Source organism: Lactuca virosa, chromosome 6, assembly GCF_052849685.1.
Source record: "Lactuca virosa cultivar CGN04683 chromosome 6, Lactuca_virosa_CGN04683_v6, whole genome shotgun sequence".
NCBI classification, from domain to species: domain Eukaryota; kingdom Viridiplantae; phylum Streptophyta; class Magnoliopsida; order Asterales; family Asteraceae; genus Lactuca; species Lactuca virosa.
This window is the reverse complement of record NC_136431.1, coordinates 45,043,431-45,066,024: the sequence shown is the minus strand read 5'-3', so window position 1 is coordinate 45,066,024 and position 22,594 is coordinate 45,043,431. Positions and strand designations below refer to the sequence as shown.

Below are 22,594 nucleotides of genomic sequence, written 5' to 3'. Positions count from 1 at the left end.
TTTGTCTGTTATTGTTTTAACATTTTGGGTTTGGCCCCCTTGGTTATAAAGCTCGAGTTCCGCCCCTGACTACGTCTTAATAGTATAACCAGAATTACATAGTAATATCTCATATATACTACTAAAAAGAGGAAATGTATTATAAGGGAAAATGGAGTTAGTGATGGAGTCTATGGTCTAAATTGCAAGGTTTTCACATATTGCAAGATCTAAGTTGAGGTGACAATTAAAATTCATTTGCAAGTATATTGCAAGAAGCGATGTGGATGGTCTTACATGTATCATTGGACCGGTTGTTCGTCTACATACCTATATATTTACCTATATATTCGTACTCATTTGATGTTGGTAAGTGAGGGTTTAACTGTTTAAGGTTGTCTTGCTTCGTTTGTTGTCGGCCATCAAGGTAAAATTCGCTAGTATTATTGGAGCAACAACTTTTTTATGTCGAAAGGTACTTGGCAAGAGGAGGAGAATCCTTTTGGGAGTTTGGCTCATTTTTGTTGCTTGTTTGGACATTTTGTTTTGACTTCATGGTTATGGGTGATGATCATGCCGAAGCTCAATGTCATAAATGACATTTATGCTCTTTTCTTGTTTCAAAGCATTATGGTTAGAAGTCCAACTCAACTCAATTTTGTTTAAGATTGGTACTTGAAGAAGCTTGTTTTGTTGAAGTAACTCAAAATTTTCAAGATGGAACCTTATTTATGATTTTCATTATGTGAAAATCAACTCAGACATGAAATTCTATTTTGATATTATACTTTAAAAAGAGGGAAATTAAGAAATCTAACCACTTTTTAATGTGTATTTGAAGATAATAACAAAAAAAATTAACAAAAATAACCACTTTGTCGGACATTCCCGACTAAGAAAAAACATTTTTTTTTACCGATTCCAAAACGGCATTCCGGATTCCGAACTAAAATTTCGGACTTCATAAAAAAATACTGTGGAATTTTAAGAAAAAAAAATCATTTTTTGCTTAATTTGACAAAAAATTAAACAAACATAGTTATATGAATACTTACATTGGTGCACAAAGTTAGACATTTTATTAAAAAACGACGACATAAAATATTACAAAATGTAGCATTAGGAATCCAAAAAAAAACAAAGAAAATATCTTTGAAAATAAAATAAAATAAAATAAAAAAAGAATCCCGAAATATGAACAATTACTCTGGCATGAGGGCATTCCAGAGAAAGTAAAAAATATCCGATAAAATCCTAATATTTTGAATCAAATTACGGTTTAATCTCACAATTTATTTTTTGAATAAAAAAGTCCCGATTATATTAGAATCAAATTACGGTTTAATCTCACAATTTATTTTTTGAATAAAAAAGTCCCGATTTTATACGATCATGTCATTTTTGTTGAAAAAAATAAAGGTTATATCATTAATTTGAACAAAATACAAAAAAATCAAAACTTTTATGTTCAAAAAATAAAAGTTTAGATTAAACCGTAAATTGTCTCAAAATATTTGGACTTTATAAGAGATTTTCTTTTTTTTTAAACCTCATTTATAATGGTTAGATTACTCAATTTCCTTTAAAAAAACTACTTTTATATGAAAATATCCATAATTAACGAAACCCTAGAGTTTTATATTGTATTTTGTTAGGATTGCTCGTATTTTGCATATACATATAGGTGTTCCTTATCATATGTAGACATGAGAAGCACTTGGAGCAATTTGAGAGATCAAATTTGTTAGTTGCATATTTCGTGAATTTAGTGATTTTGTTCGGTATGTTTTCTCAAATCATCATCTTGGGAGATACCTGTAATACTTTGCTATTAAACATGTAAAAAAATTGGTAAAACAAGAGAATTATATTATCAAATCTTGTCACGTAAAAAAAATCACTAACTGATATATACTAGAATTTTCTAGTAAAAAACTACGTGGTTTCACGACCCTTTGGATTTGGAGAACCGATAACAAGACCAGGTGCCTTTGCCGGATGACCTTTAGCACCACCACCACCGCCACCGCCGCCAGCCTGTCCGCCTGAGCTTTTCAAATTTGGCGTCTCAGCAGCAGCAATCGACTTCTTAATCTAAAAAATTAAAAATAAATTATTATTTAATTTTTTTATTAAAAATTAATAAATTCAAGCAAAGTGTCGTAGAGTATTTTATATACCGCAGCTAGTCGCTCTCGATGAACATCATTACCAAACTGAAACCAGCACACACAAATATCAAAAACTCAAATGTTACATGTAAAGAAAATTACCTTTTTGATCCCTGAGTATTGTATTTTTTGCAATTTTGGTCCCAACAAGTTTTTTCTTGCAATTTTGGTACGTATTTGGGATTTTTGTAACGTTTTTGGTCCATATAGCTGATTTTTGCAATTTTGGTCCCAATAAGATAGTCATGTTACTTGGAACAAAGTACAAAAAACATTACAAAAACCTTAAAGTAGGACAAAAATTGCAAGAAAAAAAATCTTTGGGACCAAAACCACAAAAATCAGCTATAGTCAGGGACCAAAAATGTAATTTACTGTTTTTTTATGTGTAAAAAAATTGCATAATGCTTGAGAGTCTTTACTGGTTTCTTGTAGCACTTGATTTCATCTCCACCAAACCCAGGGAGACTCATGTTCCAGTTTTTTTCTGAAAAAAAGCAACCCATTTTTAGGTTTAATTCAGAATTTTAAATTTAAAGTAAAGAAATATATTTTGGGATTAATTTTTTTTAGTTCTAACCCAGATGTAGAAGAATGTCCTTTGACTCCAAAGTATTTGATTTCCGATGTTTGGCTAGAGAGCATGCATAGGTTGTAATCTGGAACAAGTAGACAAATGAAACAAATAAGAAAAAAAAATAACTTTTTTTGTATAAAAGATCCCAGTTCACTACATAATACAAGCAAAATCTTTAAAAAAACATTTTGTCAAGTACATTTTACTACTAAAATATTTAGGGAAGATGGAACTCACAGATTCAACAAAATCATCAGCAATATCAACAAGAATGTCATCCACTTCAGGATCCAATCTTTCACCTGGATCAATCTGTCCATTACAGATACCCAAAAAAGAATTTTCAACAGTTTCAATTGTTATATTATATGTAGCATTTCATATGAAAGAAAATGATGAAAGATGCTTACTTGAGCAACTATTTCATGGATGCTTCTTTTGCTTATAATCCTATTACAAGGCTCACTAGCTTCCATGCCAGCTGGTGCTCTGTTAAACACAGGTGGCGGTGCCACCCCGCTAGGCGGCCCACCACCAGGAGCAAACGGTCTTTGGTTCCCTAACCCACGGTTTCTTGCCAGCTGTTGCTGATGTGTCAAAGTTTGTGGGACCCGTGATGGTGGTAATGTGTAATGTTCTTGTGGCTGTTGTGTTAATGAAGATGGTTGTGACTGTAAAGATGAGGAGATTTGAGGTTGATTTGTGGATGTTGAGATGGGGTTTTGTGGTTGTGATGGTAAGTGGGATCGGTTCAGTAATGATTGAGGACTTATTTGTGGTCTGAATGATGGTGGTGCAAGAGGAGGCTTGCCTTGTGAGGTGGATGATAGCCATGGTTGATTATGAGGTTGTGAGGTTTGTGGTGTAGTGGGTGAAGGTGTTCCTGGTGATCCAACTGATGGAAGTCTTAAAAGACCATGATCTTGAAAATTCTGCAGATAAGATGATCATAACTTGACATCATCATCAATGATCAATCTAGTGCATTTATATGTATCGTGAATGTAATGTAGCATTACAATTTGATATTAGAACAGGAGAGACAAAAGCACTAACTTGTGATGCAGTCTGATTATTAGCACCTGTCTGTGGTCTAAGAGAAGATTGCAGAGGTCTCTGTGGATGCGATGCAGGAACTCCGCTTGGTCGCAGTGAAGAATTGGAACCAAGAGATACCATCATTCCTACTCCCGGCATTCCAGATATCGATTGCCTCACCTTGAATATATATACAGATGTTAATGTTGGAGACAACAAATTGTGATAGTGAAATTAGGGTAGAAGGAAATTGGCATACCTGCGGAGTACTAGTACTGGTTGCAGATTCGGGCATACTAACAGTACCAGGACGACCTAATCCTCCACCAAACTGCGAACCAAACGAAGATGGAGTCAATGACGAAAACGAAGTGGGAGGCTGCGGAGAAGGACCATGTGCAGGAACTCCTATGGCCATCCCACCCCTCTGTGGCGGTGGGATCGAAGTTAATGAAGAGGAAGGGGCGGTGGAATGGTTGGTTATGGAAGAAAAGTGAGGGAAAGGAGGAGGATTTTGTTGCCAAGGGCGGCTAAATGGGGTTCGTAACATCGGGTTTAGGGGTTGGGGTTGCAATGGCTGTGATATCGGTGGATTTGGGTGTTTAGGGTTAGGGTTTGGGTTTACGTAAGGAGGAAGTGCTTGTAATGAAGATGAAGATGAGGTGGTCGAGAGCGGTTGCGGTTGAGAATTTTGTGGTTGTTCAGGTGACGTGGTGGTGATAGGTGGTGTAGTGGATGCTGGTGGCGGTTCCGACGACGGAGGCTGTGTTTGCTCCATCGGATTGACGGGTGCGATAGTTTCCACGGTGCTACTTTTAAATGTTAGGATTTGGGTTTATTGGAGAGGGGTGACCGACTAACCCGGTTTATTAAAAATTGTTTATGTTTAGAATAACAAACTTTTAATTTTGTTCAAAAAAAAATAGTATTAAATTTATATTTTTGTATATTATACTATTAAATGTATTAAAGATGTTTAAAAAACATCATTATCATTTGTTGCAGCATGTTTGTTTGGTTTTTAGTAAAAAAAATGTTAACATGGATATTACATAGGAGGATAGAGTGTCTCTTCATTTTTCCTAACTGAAAGAACCAGAATAACCAAAAACCATAAATGAAGATTTGGTTGAACCAAAAGATCGGACCGATATAAGTGAACTGATAGCGGTTCAGTTTACGGTACGAGATCAATTATATCTAGTTTGGAACGGGTTAATACTGAAAAAAGCTATAATCAATTGGAAACGGAAATATTTGAAAATTGGGTTATCGGAAATAACAAAAAATCGAGACATTTTCGGTAAATAAAATGTGTAAATGAGTTGTTAGGTACTTTTTGGATGGATCTATCACAACAACAATGGATCTCATTAAGATGTGGTAGGAGGAGGTAGACGTCAACAGTCGTGCATCTATATAGAGAGAAAAATGATTGTGTCACTTAAATGACCTTCGGCATGTGTAGTTGGTACCTTTAAAAAAGACAAATAAGGAAGATGAAAAAACAACATTAACAACAAGACATAAATATAAAGGAAATTAAATTTAGAGCATATGGATCTAAGAACTTGCAAAATAAGGCAAACAAGGGGTAAATGTTCGTGAGCAATAAAGCTAATGCATAGCTAAATCAAGAAAACAAACATATGTGCCCAAGTATATTTTAATAAAATTGAACAATAAACCAAACATATATAGGGGAGATGCTACCCATCAACCTTAATGTGTAGTCTCCATATTGTCTTATATTATGTCATGTCCTCGAAAGGACCAAACTCTTCCATGTCGGGCCTTACACTATCCTTCCATTTTCTTTTATGGCTTTCTCTCCTCCTCTTACACTCAATCATCATTTAGTTCATCTTCATCGTTACTAATGGAAGCCTCTTATGGACATGTCCATACCACCACAAATCGTGCTTCCCTTAATTTTTTGGTGATTCGTGCCATTTGCACTAAGCTTCTTATAGTCGCATTCGATATCCTATCCAATAACGTTCTACCGTAAGTCCATCCCAACATCCTTATTTCTACAACTTCCATCTTTCTCTCTTGGTCCTTCTTAGCCGACCAACATTCAGATTCATACATCATTGCAGACCTAACTGCTACCCTATAAAATCCCCCTTAAGTTTCCTCATATATAAAACTCCACATGACGCCCTCAATTTTAACCAACCTACATTTATGTGATGGGAGACGAAAGGGAAAGTGAGAGAGACGGCGAGGAAGACGGAGGATGAGTGGCGATGCCACGTTCACATAGGATGAGCCCGGGGAAGCACGTGTACACCGAAGAAACCAATAAAAGAGAAGCACGTCAAAAGAAAATATAAAAGAAACATCATCTTTCTGTCAAATATATATATATATATATATATATATATATATATATATATATATATCTTACTATATTATTATACAAACCTTACTATTTCTAAAAATAGATTTAAGACGTTCAAGTGTTTAAACACAATGTACAATATCTAATGCATTATATATCTTATGTGTATCAAAGACCCCCTTAAGTCTCGCATATTGTTTCCTCCATAGGCCATATATCATTTTATCTTTTTTGACGTGGCCTTTATTTTTCATTTGAATTCCCACTTAAAACTAAGTCAAACACGTTTGGATTCAGTAGACGGTTTCCTCAATCCCGCACACTAATCTCGGCCCCAATATAGCTCTCCCATATTTGATCCTTCCATCTCCCTTATTTAATCCCTCCATCTCCCTTTATCTCCAAAAAAAATATCAGTTTGAAGATTTCATTCAGATTCCTTTTCGCTTGCCTTTCTCACACTCAACGCAAACCCTAACATCGATGATGACGAAGAACTTTCTCGGATGGCCACTGTCGGATGGCCACTGGTCGCAAGGTGAGAACCCCTCTAATGGATATATCATAAAGCTTGCTAACGATGTTTTATTTTATAGGGTTTCTAATCTATGCCTTTTCATTCTTCATACCTTCACCTTCATCTGTCGTCGCCTTCTACCCGAATCTCATCTCACATGATACATTGCAGGTAATCGTCAAACAAAAAGCTTAAATTTGAAATTCTTTGTCTCGTTAAATCAGTTAGGTTTTGCGATTTTTTATTCCAAATCAATACCAGGAAAAGTGCAATTGACGTTGCCGCTCATGCCTTTCCTCGCGTTGCCATCATCCATTGTGGATGGTAGGGTTTGTGTGGAGACTGCTTGGCATGAAATTCTTGCTCAGTTAACTTGATTCTCTCTGGATATTGAAGCTTTCACCATAATTGAGTGAACATAAAGATGGCAAATCTTTCACCATCGATGAAAATTGAACACCACTGCAGTCATTCGGATTTTGTAATTCCTGGTAAAATATTATTACATGTATACTCGTTTTCATAAAATTCCTAACCTCTCTTTAATTCTCTTTCTTTTCAGTTTTGGGCGTAGAGGGAGTTTTGGGAGTAGAGGGGTGATTAGATGGTGAGTCTTTTGATTATACATGACTTGATTCTTAATTATCTGCAACTGATGAAGGGGGATTCCCCAAAACTGGATGAAATGTTGCATTTTAGAAGTCATATAATCTGTAATTTTTAGGGGAACTGGAACATCTATTCTAAAAATATATTTTAGAGAATGATTAGATCCATAAGTTCTAGGGTAACATGAAATGCTATTCTTATAATACATTCGCTTTAATGTTTAAAAAATATTTGTATCAATGTTGAGGGTTTAAGGTATTAGGCTTTCTATATGACTATTAATTGTGGTTGTGCAACATCAATTTTGGTGAAGCAGTTAAGAGAGTTAGTGATTTTGGACTTTCATGTAATTTCTCTCAGGCCCATTTATTTTTGTTCTTTTTTGTTTAAATTTCATTTATGCTACTTCGTTTATATATTTTGTTTGACATGTACAGATTTAGATTCTTAAAGATTGAGATGGAGCATGATGTCGGTTAAATCTTCTTCACTACTCTTATTTTCTCTACGGATGAGTGGCTACAGGTTTGTGGTTTTCTTGCTATATCTCCCTAAAGGCTAAAGCTTTCTTATAATTTTCTTATGGTTGTTGTTTTGGCCCAATGTTGTTTGTCTCATTGCTGCCGTTTTGCCAAGTTTTCAAACACTTCGACCATTTTACCTCCATTTGGTTGTTCCTGCTGTGGTATTTGATTGGTATCATATTACCAAGTTTCCATCACTCATTTCTCCAACTTTTTAAGACACCATACTTCCAGTTTCCAAGGTTTGGCTTTGGTCACGACCTCCTGTTGAGCATACGCCACTTCCTAAGAAGAGAAATAAGTCATGAACTATGTGTTTTATGCTTGAAATGAACATTATGTTTGTTAATGTTTATGGATTAAATCTAACTGCAACAATCGTCTTTTGTAGCCAACTAGGTAAGCTTGCGTAAGTTCATTTATATTGTTTTGGATATGATTGTAAGATTTCAGCGTAATAGTGTCCAGCTTGCATAAGTTGGTTTATTTTGTTCTGTTTTGGATATGATTTTACAGGACATATTCCGAAGAAAGTGTTTCACTTTTTCAGGTTTCTGTGACAAAATTCAAGTAATATTTCTTCGTGTTTTTTAATGAATATATGATCAGAACTTTGAATTTACATTGTATAGTGATATCGCAATAATTATACATATATTTCGAGCGATATTTATGTATTTTTAGCTATATTTTGGTATGATTTAAGATAAAAGGTACTTATAAAGTTTGAAATTCCATTTTACAGCTAAAAATCATTTCTGAAGAAAAAGGAGAAGAAAATGTGCAAAAATCCGCAAAAAGAAGTGAAAGAAATTACACGAAGAAAAACGAGATCAAAAAGTCAAAGAATTCAAAAATAGCCGCGTTGGAAAGACGAGAAAACAAAATAAAAATCTAAAAAAAAGAATTTAAATTAATTAATGAGGTTTAATTAAAATAAATTATTGGGAATTAATTATTTAATTTCTAAATAATTTATATTAATTAAATTAATTTAATTTGCAAAAAAAAAAAAAAAAAAAAATTAAAAGAAACAAAACTCGGAATGAGCCCAAATTCGGAGCCCAAAACCTGGAGCCCAAACCCGGAGCCCAAGTCTCGATTCGCGACCCTGACCCAGATCCGGAAAAGGCGAGACTCGAAGTCCGAAAGATCCTACCCGCGTCCACATACACTCACAGCCATATCCGATTATTCTGATCCGGTACCCGGCTCCGATCCGGGTTCGGATCCGCGCTTTTTATCGCTTATGACGTCATTCGTGACGTCATTCACGCGATCCATGAACAGACTTCGATCCAGGCTCCGACCCGACTCCGATTCGTTTCCTGTCACATAAAGTCCGCGTGTCGACCCGTTCCGACCCGGTTTCCGACCCAGAATTCGATCCGGTACTGTTCAATAGCTAAACGACGTCGTTTTATGCTCCAGATTTGCCAATTCCGATTCCATTCCATTTTTAACCATTTTTTCTCCACTTTTTCCTATTTTAAACCCATTCCTTTCCAACCAATACTCAATAATTCACCACCTTTAAACTTTCCAACCTTTTATTCCCATCTTTTTAATTCTTTTTAATTCTTTTTCATTAGATCCAATCTCAATTTATTTCTTTTTGGTATTTAATTCTCCCAATTTTTACTATAAATACCACCATTTTTCACCAAAAAAAAAAAGAAAAGAAAAGAGAAGACATTGCAATTATGCATTTTGATACACAAATTTCTTCCAACCTTTGAACCAATTTTCTACAATTGGGGATTCAAGAGTCAAAGAGCTAAGGAATTGAAGATTGCAGTGGCATTAGGGACTACATCGGGTTCGTTTTATCGAAATGTTTAACATTCTCAATATGTTTTCTATGTATGTTGTAACTTTAATTATGGACTAAAATTCCATTTGCTTTCACTTGGATAATGAAACCTTGAAAATATGATTTGATTTATATTATTCGGATATTAATTGTTATTTATTTTATCATGCATATTTGATCATTTATTTTTATACGTTGAATTTTTGTAATTAATTTTCCTATAACTAAGTTAATATTTTTAAATGATCAATTTAAATATATTATCTTGAATCATAAATTTTTCATGACCATTGATATTTATGACTAGTGATGGACAAAATCCTAGGATTAGGTAAAATAAAATACTAAAAATTTAACATGTATATTTTGTATCGTATGACCAACTTACGATTCTTATTAGTTTTACGACCACTAAAATTAATAGTTTGATCAAATGTTTGCATGATACGAATTAATTATTGTTAATAAAATTGTTAATTGCATGACCATTGTTTTTAATTATTTTTATTATCAAAACGGTAAAAAATTAGATCATGATTTTTTAACCAATTTTAGAAATCGGTAAATAACTAATAATATCCATTGCACTTAATATAAATCATTCATTACTAAAAGGTGGAATTAAATCTAAGTGAAAGCATCCTTATCATTCTTGATTCTTAAAAACCAATTCTTGTTCTATATTTATTCTACACTTTAATTGTTAAAATTCTCATTATTATCTTGTTACTAGAAATTCCCCCAAGTTACTTATCTTTTAAGTTAATTAGCGACAAATAGTCTAATATTAAATCATACTCGTTTCCCCAAGTGTTCGACATCCGTTCTTACCATTGCTATATTACAAATTCAATTAGGTACACTTGCCTAAGTCGATAGTAAATTCTAGTATCGGTAATTTCAACCTTATAAATTTAAGACCAGAGTGAATTTTTACACATCAAGTTTTTGGCGCCGTTGCCGGAGAAACGGTTTTATTTGGTTTAGTCTTATTGTTTGTTAGTTAACGTAAATTTTTTTTTTTTTTTAAATTTAAGAAAAAAAAATATATTAAAAACAAATTAATAAAAAAAAGGACGAAATTTATTTAAAATACTAAAGCTTACTTACTAAAAATTTTAAAAAAAAAAATTTTTTAAAAAAAAAAATTATATTTTTTTTTATCTTTTAATTTAATATTGCATAAATTTCCTTAGTTAAGTTAATTATAGGTTGTTGAATTTCCTTAGTTAAGTTAATTATAGGTTGTTGAATTTCCTTAGTTAATTATAGATTGTTAAATTTACTAATAAAAAAAATTTAAAAATATATAAAAAAAAATTATATTTAAAAAAAAAAAAAAAAATTTATATTTTTTTTATCTTTTAGTTTAGTATTGCATAAATTTCCTTAGTTAAGTTAATTATAGGTTGTTCAATTTCCTTAGTTAAGTTAATTATAGGTTGTTGAATTTCCTTAGTTAATTATATATTGTTAAATTTACTAATAAAAAAAATTTAAAAATATATAAAAAAAAATTATATTTAAAAAAAAAATTTTAAAAAATAATAATAATAATAATAATAATATATATATATATATATAAAAATGGTATCAGAGCCATGTTTATATTGCATGAATAACCTTATTTAATTCGCGTGTAATACGAGTAATTCTACTTACCAGAACAGAGTCTGGAATTGGTACGTTGGTTTTGGTTGCTGGATTTCAGAAAAGTTATATTTATAATATACACCGAAATGATTCTGCCTCCCGGCTGCCTCTCTCTGTCTGTTCTCTATTTGATAGTCAAAGTATTACACAAAAATTAAATAAATAATTTATGCAATATAATCAATTCAATTTAAGATAGAATTTCCCTAATATATGACCCGAAGTTCAAATTTCACTGTCGTTCCACCTTTAGAAGAAAAAGGGAAAGAGGATATACCCCTCCAACTCACTGAAAACAATTAAGTGAGGGGTAGAGTCTGGCTCATGACTCATTCAAAAAGAAGCGCTTGCGGGAGGCAACCCGATGTTTGTTTTGATTTTTGAATTTGGTGTGTTTATTTTCAGTATGTTTGGTGTGAATTTTCTTTTTAGTTTGTGTTTTTGTTTTCAATAAAAGTGCTTTTTAATGGTTTTATTTTTCTGTGAAAGTTACTTTTCAGTTTAGAAACACGTGATGGTCAGAATGGTGTAAAGTAAATTTCTGAAGTGCAAATTACAATTGGAGCAATGGCATCACATAAGTGTGGGGTGATTCCCCACAAAGAGTAGGATGGAGAACTGAAGCTAACACTGACCAACGGGAGAGCATTATTCGAAGGATGAAGCAAGTGTTCGGCCGACACAAGTCAAATCCAATTCACTCAGCGAAAAGGAGTAATTGATCTAATAACGTAAAGTGTACTTGGCCAGTATACAAAGCGTTAAATTCAAGAATCGCGAAGAGAATCCCAATAATTGCATTACGCGACGTGTCCAAATCTTATACGGGACACGTAAATGCACCTGTGCAGAGAAATTGTGCGGAAAAAGATTCAGATGCCACACTTGCCTAAATCTCCAACTGGTTCAAAAAGAAAAGATTTACATGCACTTCAACATCACAAACAGAAAAGTACACTCAACACTTGTCCTATGCAAATCAGGATTTCGACCTCGCCACTGCAATACCCCAAGGGAGTCTGTTCCTTTTTCTCCCTTTTTACTTTTATGTTCTTTAATTTTGCATACAATGGGGACATTGTATGATTTAAGTGTGGGGTAGGGGGTCGAATAAGGAAACCAAGCATTTTTTTGATAAAAATTGAAAAATTGAATTTTTTTTTTGCTAGATTCACATTTATTGAATAATGGTTTAATTCAGAAATCTAGTAAAAATTAAAAAGTTTTATTGTGTTGAAACCTAAGTTGCCAACGTTGTGTGGGATGATCCAATGCGAACTTAAATGTTTAATTGAACCAATAGTATGTTATAGTACATTTGTGGCTTCCCTGTCCTAGTGAAATCATGGAACAAAAACACAACCTTGCTTAGTTTGAGGGCCATAATACGTTTAGCATCGTGTAGCAGAAATATATCCAGGAGAGCTTATGTAGTCATTGCACTCTAGACTAATATCTCTAACCAATAAGAGTTGAAGTTAAGTTCCCTTGCTTAAGCATATGTTTTTATTTTTTAGGATTTTTAGTTTGAAAAAAAAATATATATATTACAAAGTTTGAGAATAAGAGTCTACAAAGCTATGAAGATCAAGAAATATCATGAAGAAAAGTTCCCAAAATCAAAGAAGACTCAAGAATAAAGGCAATTTGTCAAGTTATTAGTTATTGTAGTTTTTATTTCTAGGTTATTTTTCCATATGTATGCTTGGGGACTTAGTCAAAAATTACATTGAGGTTAAGAAAGATTTCTGAGGATATATTCGGAGGGATGCATAAAATGAATGTTGTTCAAAAGAAGTGGGCAAGTGTTTTTGAAGATTGTGAGTATTTAGGATTGGGGAAGTTTTAGGAATCATTAGACACAAATGTATGCATTGAGGTTTCGATGTAATGGCTGGGTTCAAGACGGATTGTCTTGTGCGATGTTGGTGATGAAAGTTTTGATGACATGCTAAAGTCAGTTTTGCTTGAGGACAAGCAAAGTTCAAGTGTGGGGTATTTTGATATCGCAATAATTATACATATATTTCGAGCGATATTTATGTATTTTTAGCTATATTTTGGTATGATTTAAGATAAAAGGTACTTATAAAGTTTGAAATTCCATTTTACAGCTAAAAATCATTTCTGAAGAAAAAGGAGAAGAAAATGTGCAAAAATCCGCAAAAAGAAGTGAAAGAAATTACACGAAGAAAAACGAGATCAAAAAGTCAAAGAATTCAAAAATAGCCGCGTTGGAAAGACGAGAAAACAAAATAAAAATCTAAAAAAAAGAATTTAAATTAATTAATGAGGTTTAATTAAAATAAATTATTGGGAATTAATTATTTAATTTCTAAATAATTTATATTAATTAAATTAATTTAATTTGCAAAAAAAAAAAAAAAAAATTTAAAAGAAACAAAACTCGGAATGAGCCCAAATTCGGAGCCCAAAACCTGGAGCCCAAACCCGGAGCCCAAGTCTCGATTCGCGACCCTGACCCAGATCCGGAAAAGGCGAGACTCGAAGTCCGAAAGATCCTACCCGCGTCCACATACACTCACAGCCATATCCGATTATTCTGATCCGGTACCCAGCTCCGATCCGGGTTCGGATCCGCGCTTTTTATCGCTTATGACGTCATTCGTGACGTCATTCACGCGATCCATGAACAGACTTCGATCCAGGCTCCGACCCGACTCCGATTCGTTTCCTGTCACATAAAGTCCGCGTGTCGACCCGTTCCGACCCGGTTTCCGACCCAGTATTCGATCCGGTACTGTTCAATAGCTAAACGACGTCGTTTTATGCTCCAGATTTGCCAATTCCGATTCCATTCCATTTTTAACCATTTTTTCTCCACTTTTTCCTATTTTAAACCCATTCATTTCCAACCAATACTCAATAATTCACCACCTTTAAACTTTCCAACCTTTTATTCCCATCTTTTTAATTCTTTTTAATTCTTTTTCATTAGATCCAATCTCAATTTATTTCTTTTTGGTATTTAATTCTCCCAATTTTTACTATAAATACCACCATTTTTCACCAAAAAAAAGAAAAAAAAGAAAAGAGAAGACATTGCAATTATGCATTTTGATACACAAATTTCTTCCAACCTTTGAACCAATTTTCTACAATTGGGGATTCAAGAGTCAAAGAGCTAAGGAATTGAAGATTGCAGTGGCATTAGGGACTACATCGGGTTTGTTTTATCGAAATGTTTAACATTCTCAATATGTTTTCTATGTATGTTGTAACTTTAATTATGGACTAAAATTCCATTTGCTTTCACTTGGATAATGAAACCTTGAAAATATGATTTGATTTATATTATTCGGATATTAATTGTTATTTATTTTATCATGCATATTTGATCATTTATTTTTATACGTTGAATTTTTGTAATTAATTTTCCTATAACTAAGTTAATATTTTTAAATGATCAATTTAAATATATTATCTTGAATCATAAATTTTTCATGACCATTGATATTTATGACTAGTGATGGACAAAATCCTAGGATTAGGTAAAATAAAATACTAAAAATTTAACATGTATATTTTGTATCGTATGACCAACTTACGATTCTTATTAGTTTTACGACCACTAAAATTAATAGTTTGATCAAATGTTTGCATGATACGAATTAATTATTGTTAATAAAATTGTTAATTGCATGACCATTGTTTTTAATTATTTTTATTATCAAAACGGTAAAAAATTAGATCATGATTTTTTAACCAATTTTAGAAATCGGTAAATAACTAATAATATCCATTGCACTTAATATAAATCATTCATTACTAAAAGGTGGAATTAAATCTAAGTGAAAGCATCCTTATCATTCTTGATTCTTAAAAACCAATTCTTGTTCTATATTTATTCTACACTTTAATTGTTAAAATTCTCATTATTGTCTTGTTACTAGAAATTCCCCCAAGTTACTTATCTTTTAAGTTAATTAGCGACAAATAGTCTAATATTAAATCATACTCGTTTCCCCAAGTGTTCGACATCCGTTCTTACCATTGCTATATTACAAATTCAATTAGGTACACTTGCCTAAGTCGATAGTAAATTCTAGTATCGGTAATTTCAACCTTATAAATTTAAGACCAGAGTGAATTTTTACACATCATATAGTTTGTTTTTTTAACTGTTAGTTCCCAATTTTAATTGTCAGGGGGTTTTGTAAAAAACAACCCTTTTGATTCGTCCCATAGTTACTCCATTTTAAAGCTCCAACAAGCTTCTTGTACTTAACGAGTCTATTCTCTTGCCTTTTCAAAATCTCTAAAGTTTGTGGTCGGAACGAATTCATTTGGCTGTGACAGATGATTCAAGGACTGCATGGGAGAATGATAGGCAACGGTACAGATCAACTTGGGTAGGATGCATCTAGGTGAAGGTGTCTTATGGATTTGTAGAGATGTAATTGTTATCTAACTAAAAATATTACTAAAATCCCCCCTGTGAGAACGTGTTTTCATTCATTAATGTTAATATGTTCTGAATACAAGACATGGTGGCCAGAAGGAGAAGAAGAATACTCTCTCCTACAAGTATTACTACATTCTCTTCTTTCTCCCCTCTTTGTTCCATGGTATGTTTATGTCAACATTTTTACCTTTGCTTTTTATCTCACTTGATGAGATGTTTTTTTATCCTTAAAGCCTATGATAGACCCCTCTCCTTTTCTGGTGCTGGCTCAAATCCAGGTGTTATAATGCAAAGATAGTTTTTTGATTCCACATGATTGTTGATGAATTAATCTACATGATTTTCGATGAATCTGTAAGTATTTAAGTAATGGACCTATATCTATTTTTTATTATTATGCTTATTGTTAAAAAAAGTCGTATCATATTTGTTAATAGAATTTGATATTATAATTTAAAGATCAAGTTTTCTTTTGTGAATGTAGGGATTACGAAAGAGTTGTTAAATTTAGTAGAAGAGAAGCCATCACCAACTTTATGCCGAGTATTATATAGGGGATATAAAATTGGACTAAATTGATGTAGGGTAGATGCTTACTATTCATTTCTTGCAACTCCTTTGGTTTATACACACTTGAGTTTCTTCTATACCCACTAGCTGCTCTGCACATCTTTTTAAACAAGGTTTTAAATTTTTTGGTATTTTGATATTTATACAATTTTGTGATCAGTATGCTATCAGGAAAGCTAAAGAAAATGATATTAGTAATGGTGTTCGTGCACTTCTTTCGAGGACAAATAGTCATCAGAGGGTGTCAAGATATCTGATAGCAAGAACTGAAAAAATAATAATAATAATAATAAACATGTTATTCACTGAAGTTCAGCCTTTAGTTTTCATATGATCATTGGATCAGTTAAAATCATAAAATCAAAATGAATAGTAGATGATTTTCATTGTTAGTTTCATAAATTTTAATGATCACAATGAGTGGTGGGAATATCATTATGTAAAAAAACTTGAAAGTAAAGCTTTCGATTTCTTTATTTTGTATAGGGAGACGCATGTAAATATATCTAAAATAAGTTGCTATTTTTGTTTTGTTGGAATATTGTAATGATAAAATTTTAATTTTTTTTTAGCTAAGCATTCATTTTTGCTCCTAAACGAGAAATCCTTTATTCACCTATGATATGAAAATAATTGTTCCAATGCAAATCTACTTTGTAAAAGAATGTTTATTGACCATTTTACCCGTGGATCAAAACTGAAAAAGTACAATACCATAGGGACCAAATTTGTAATATTCTATTATGCTTTACTTGAAATTTCTAATATTTGCAAAATTGGACAATTTTTTAAAAATTTACATCGAAGTTAGGATAAGAGAAATTACAAACATTGTTACCGTGTATAATTTGTTTTAACTTTCAAGTGCAAAATGACGATTATTATAAAATTGAAAGGTAGGCTATTCACTTAGACCACTTAGAGACTAAAATTAACAATAACCTAAAAAAACCAAGATAAAATATAAGTTATTAAATAAAATTATAGTGCTATTAAAAAGAGAAGAAAATTATGTTTTACAATAACTATTTGCATATTTTTATCTTTTAGGGAAAAAAATTCATCTAAACTCTAAATCTAAAACCCTAAACAAATATGAAACATTGTAAAGGAAACCATTTGACGAAACATTACATGCTCTTTGTAATATGACAAATTATTTGTCGAAAAGAAATAATATCTCCAATAAAACTATCTAACGCCCACCAAAAAGACACTATCTTCCGATTGAAATATTAGCCGAACAGAAAGTATTCACCGCCCCAGATTCCATGCCTGTCACATAAAGTTCAGAGACAAATAATGCCAAAGGTAGGTATTTTATCTTCCATAATCGGTTTTCTCTCACGGACAATTTTATGTAGAATTATCCAGAGGGATATCACATGTTAATATAAAAGTATTAGTAAAACCTGACAAACAATTCAACGACAGTGAAGTCTATATATCAAATGTGGTGTATAAAGAAGTGTTGCACGATTAATAATGTACAGTCAATCATGTGTCCGTACACATTTATAAACAATCCTAACTCTTTATTTTTTAATTCTTATTTATTTTGTATTTGTTAGCGTAACTCTTATTGATAATTGTTTAAAATGTAGTAAACTATTTGGGCAAAAGAACTAAATATTTTTTTTGATTTTTTAACGATCTATCTCTTCAATACTTTATTTTTCTTTTAATTATTATTTCTTTGTGTAAGTTCTAAGCACTGACGAACAAACGACACCACGAACCACCAGGAATGGCCACATACATATAGTACCATCATTACCGGCCATCTTCAACCTTGGTACAATTTTTGTTTCATAAAAGGTAGAAAACCTTATCATCTAATCTTATTTTAATTGTTTTTTCCCTTTTTGATTTTGCATTTAGAATCTTGATGATCATTTCACTTGTATTTAATTGGATGGTATTGATGTTGAAGTAACCACATACCCTGATGTTGCATTTCATCCAAGAAGGGAGGTTAAAACCTAAGTTTCTACAAACAAGTAGAGAATGAAATATATTTTAGCTTTTGGTTTGTATTCATCTGGATGTTTATTTTTTGTTTTAAACTGTTTTGTGATATGTTGAATATTTGCATATTCTTTGTATTTTTTGTTTTGGTTATAGTAAAGGTTAGGATATGATTTCACTAAAATTATAATGTACTTTTATTTGCATTGAAGAATCAAAGATTTGCAATTAAGTTTATTTAAAAATCCATTTGTTTTTATTAAAAAGGATATATTAAAAAAAAGTCATATTTATTAAAAACTTTTTTAAATAATTATTTGTTAAGAAAACATACATAAGGCATATCTTAAAGCTATATTAAAAAATACTGTAAACTTCAATTTTTTTTACCAAAAAATTATGTAGAATGTTATTTCTGAGAAGAGAGTTCTTGAAAATTTTGTTCGGATTTTGACAATATATATATATATATATATATATATATATATATATATATATATATATATATATAAGTTTTGTTTTAAGTTTAACTCTTTCATGGTTTAGAACAAGCCCAACTGGACCACAAACATATTGTTATGGACTAAACCGGTTCTGTTCCGAATGTGTCTTTATGGTTACAAAGTCATGATCCAACCTCATTAAGTCATCTTCCAGCCTAATAAATCAGTTTCCGGCCCATTAATTCATTTTTAACCCTATTAAGTACCATTTTAGTGATCCAACCTCATTAATTCAAGATCTAAGTCATTTTAGTGTACCACGGCTCCGTTAAAAGTTGGATGCTCGGTAATATTGTTATAAAATATTGACCAATCAAATGGATTGTGTAATTACACTATATTGATATGCAAAAGTTCACAGCACAATGTCATTGTGCAGAAATAGTTGTTGGTCAACATCCTCGCAAAAGATTTTTTTCCAAGGATTCCTTTTTGTTTGTCCGAAGATGACATGTTCTATTCAAGCTTATGTTTTGTGATGACGATTAATAAAGCTCATTGACAAACAATTCTGAATGTAAGTATATATCTATCAGAATCGGTATTCTCGCATGGACAACTTTATGTTGCATTATCCAGAGGGACATCACTTAGAAAAACAAAGGTATTAGTGAATCCTGAAAAAAAAAGTTCAAGGATGACGAAATATATACCTTAAAGGCGGTGTATAAAGAAGTGTTGCATGATTAATATTGTACATAAATGGTCCATGTGGTTTCCCAGAATCTTGGTGTTCGGCCCAAACTTTTTTGCGTTGCATATAACTAGGTATTTTTGGTTATAACTGGTAAAAAAACCTCACCGTTTTACCTTGATTTTATTTAAATTTGACCGAGAAATCGTTGATGTGATTCTGTAAGGAATGTTTTTTTATTTTTTGGATATTTATTTTAAAAAAAATGTCTCTTTGATATGTTATTTGCTCTAACACTTTTTTATCCATTTCAGTTCCTTTTTCCCTCAAAAACGCAGTTTCCAATCTTATTAGCCTTTTGTTCCTCCTCAATGCAACCTCTGATTCTAGGCTGGTGAATGTTTCATTGATTTGATAATGTTTATAGTTAGGTTTAATTAAATATTGATTTTATTATTTCTGTTGAATGTTAACTGTTCTAAAGGAAAATCGATGTTTTCATAATAATAGATTGAAACACTATTTTTTTGAGTGAATTAATTTTTGTTTTTTTATAGGGGAAAGGTCCGTGACAGGCTCTAACTAACTAGCTTAAAAGATCGAGGGACTTTGGAAACATAACACTATTTGCATCCTTTTTTGCTCAAGTGGTTAATGAAACTGGTTTGACAAAGAAATATATATTAGGTGCTTGAGTAGACTCAAAAAAGGAATCAAGGTAAGCATGAAGTTACCACATAAGTGCTTTGCTACTAGCAATGAAGGTTTATATATTGATCTCTTTGACAATAAAAAGGATAAAACGAAAAAAAATAGAAACATAATTTTCTCTCTTGACCAATATAGGAAATGCATTGCGTTTACCTTTTATATATCAATTTGCTTACATTTATCTACTAATAATAGCAATCTACTAACATTTGTTTGCCAGCAATCATATGGTTCAGATGGTTTTTGTCCTGAAAAAAAAAAAACTAATTGCCGAAACAATATATTCGTCGCCCGCTGCTTTGCGCGGGTAGGTGGCTAGTATATATATATATATATATATATATATATATATATATATATATATATATATATATATATATATATATATATATATATATATATATATATATATAAACAGAAGAAAATTGTCCACAAGTAAATTGTCATTTTATCTCTCTCTCTCTCTCTCTCTCTCTATATATATATATATATATATATATATATATATATATATATATATATATATATATATATATATATATATATATAAATTGTCATCGATTCGTGTCCTCTTCCCATTGAGGAACCCCAAACCATACTGCCTGCACTGCTTGCCTCCACTGTTGAATCACCAACCGAGTCCGCCAACAAAACCACTAACAACACCTCCACCGCCTCCGGCGTAACAGTCGTCATCCCCCCGATCAACAGAACAACCATTTCCACCATAAGAACGGCCAATCCCGAAAAATACCGTCGTGCACGTCCTACCTCACATGCTCACTTTTCAGCCATTTGACAAATATGTTCCCCCTCTAGCTACTCTTCGAACTGACTTCCAAAACTTTGAGGACAATGTCCATGTTAAGGGGGAAGGAATTGATACGTTTCTAAGATAGTACTCAAGACCACCGCCATAGCCTGACTAATAGCCATGTTTCTTTTATTTAGTCAAAGAGTAGTTGCGTTTTATTAGGAACCCACTTTTCATTATGCATGTATGTTTCCTTAATTCGAGCTTTGCACTAGGTGATTGCATCTTTAAATTGTAAGTTCACAGTAAAGGTAAGCAGAAAATTGGTTTCAATTTATGTTCATGTGTTATCTCTCTTCTCTAAATGGTGTCTATCATAACCGAAAATAAGAACTCATTGCCATCATTGATTTGTTTTATCTTTTATGCCAAATTAGTTTTATGACTTTAATTGAATGTTTACTTCAGAAAATCTGAAGGTATCCAAAATATTTGAACTCTATAGCGTCTAATGAATCGTCAAATAACATTATATTTTTCATGCAGCTTTACCATTTATTTCAACAATGCATTGAACAATAATCTTTTTTCCCATAAACACTTAAATGACCATTAAACTACAAATCTACTAAATGTTAACTTGACATTGGATTTTGATTAAGTTTAATGCATTAATGCAAACTAAATATTATTCATCTCATTCAATAATTTCATTAAAACATACATTGTAGATTCGAATACAAAAATCCCAAGACAATTATTATTCACTAATGGCAAAGAAGTTACACCGTTCACAATAAACTTCTTAATCTAAAATTCATCGGTCACAATTGGGACATGAGTCCTAACAATGAAGAAGTTTTCATACATGAATCCAGCGAGTCCTCCACCAATGAGTGGACCGACCCAATAGACCCAGTGATCGGTCCAGTCACCGGACACTAGAGCCGGACCGAAAGATCTTGCCGGGTTCATAGATGCACCAGAGAAAGCACCTGCAGCCATGATGTTAGCACCCACCACAAGCCCAACTAAAAGTGGGCCTAGCCCTTCAAGAAAGCCCTTCTTTGGATCCACTAGAGTAGCATAAACAGTAAAGAGCAATGAGAAAGTCAACACAATCTCCATAATGACACCTTGTAATGAATCCATTCCGACAGCAAGTGTATGCACCGGCGTTGCCTGAAAGTTGCCGGAAAGAAGGTGATGTATAAGTTTTACTGCATAATGTACAACAACAGGCTTCTAAAGATTACTGTTTTAAAGTCAAATTTTACCAGTCCTCCGGTGAGGTAACTCAGGAGAGCACAAGCAGCAACTGAAGCAAGCAACTGATCAATCCAGTAAAGAACAGATCGAACGACGGTGATATGACCACCGACGCATAGCCCAAGAGTGACTGCCGGATTTAGATGGCCACCGGAGATTCTGAAGCCAGCGGAGATCATCACCCCCACCACTAATGCATGAGCCATTGCCACGAAAAATAGCCCAACCACCTCATTTCCCACCAGTTTCTCTGACAAATTCAACAATTAATCGAAGTTACATCCAACAATTCTCCAAAAAAATGTAAAAGAAATGAAGTTATTAAGTTGAATATGGGTCAAAATTTGAGTTATTCACCGGTTGTCATGGCAGCTCCAACACCAGCAAAGATGAAGAGAAAGGTGGCGATGAACTCGACAACGAGCGCTTGGATGCAGTCAGGCTTGGTCACCTCCTGGATTGAGCCGATCGCTATCTTGGCCATTGTTGCAAATCCGAAAGCTTCTAGTGATGAATTCAAGCAGAAATGGC

General features: G+C 32.6%; 2 protein-coding genes across 2 annotated transcripts; both read right to left on the bottom strand.

Moving 5' to 3' along the window:
* Positions 1-1,783: 1,783 nt before the first annotated feature.
* TAF12 (TBP-associated factor 12) lies at positions 1,784-4,595 on the bottom strand. Its single transcript, XM_079056496.1, has 8 exons — positions 4,025-4,595; positions 3,784-3,945; positions 3,138-3,659; positions 2,965-3,039; positions 2,731-2,809; positions 2,573-2,637; positions 2,160-2,195; positions 1,784-2,073 (listed from the first exon to the last, which is right to left on the bottom strand). Exons 1-8 carry the CDS (start codon positions 4,541-4,543, stop codon positions 1,915-1,917), a joined length of 1,617 nt encoding a protein of 538 aa, XP_078912622.1. The 5' UTR covers positions 4,544-4,595; the 3' UTR covers positions 1,784-1,914.
* A 16,870-nt stretch (positions 4,596-21,465) lies between these two features.
* On the bottom strand, positions 21,466-22,594 carry LOC145122716 (aquaporin TIP4-1-like). The gene is made up of 3 exons (XM_079058283.1): positions 22,421-22,594; positions 22,072-22,313; positions 21,466-21,976 (listed from the first exon to the last, which is right to left on the bottom strand). Exons 1-3 carry the CDS (start codon positions 22,545-22,547, stop codon positions 21,605-21,607), a joined length of 741 nt encoding a protein of 246 aa, XP_078914409.1. The 5' UTR covers positions 22,548-22,594; the 3' UTR covers positions 21,466-21,604.

Bases quoted from the DNA above. Each gene is read 5' to 3' on its own strand.
- TAF12 (XM_079056496.1), bottom strand. From the start codon at position 4,543: ATGGAGCAAACACAGCCTCCGTCGTCGGAACCGCCACCAGCATCCACT. The intron at 2,810-2,964 runs GTGAGTTCCATC...TACTTGTTCCAG, and splicing joins CTGATGATTTTGTTGAATCT to ATTACAACCTATGCATGCTC. The intron at 2,638-2,730 runs GTTAGAACTAAA...GCTTTTTTTCAG, and splicing joins GGACATTCTTCTACATCTGG to AAAAAAACTGGAACATGAGT.
- LOC145122716 (XM_079058283.1), bottom strand. From the start codon at position 22,547: ATGGCCAAGATAGCGATCGGCTCAATCCAGGAGGTGACCAAGCCTGAC. The intron at 22,314-22,420 runs GTGAATAACTCA...TGAATTTGTCAG, and splicing joins TGGAGCTGCCATGACAACCG to AGAAACTGGTGGGAAATGAG. The intron at 21,977-22,071 runs GTAAAATTTGAC...GGCAACTTTCAG, and splicing joins GTTACCTCACCGGAGGACTG to GCAACGCCGGTGCATACACT.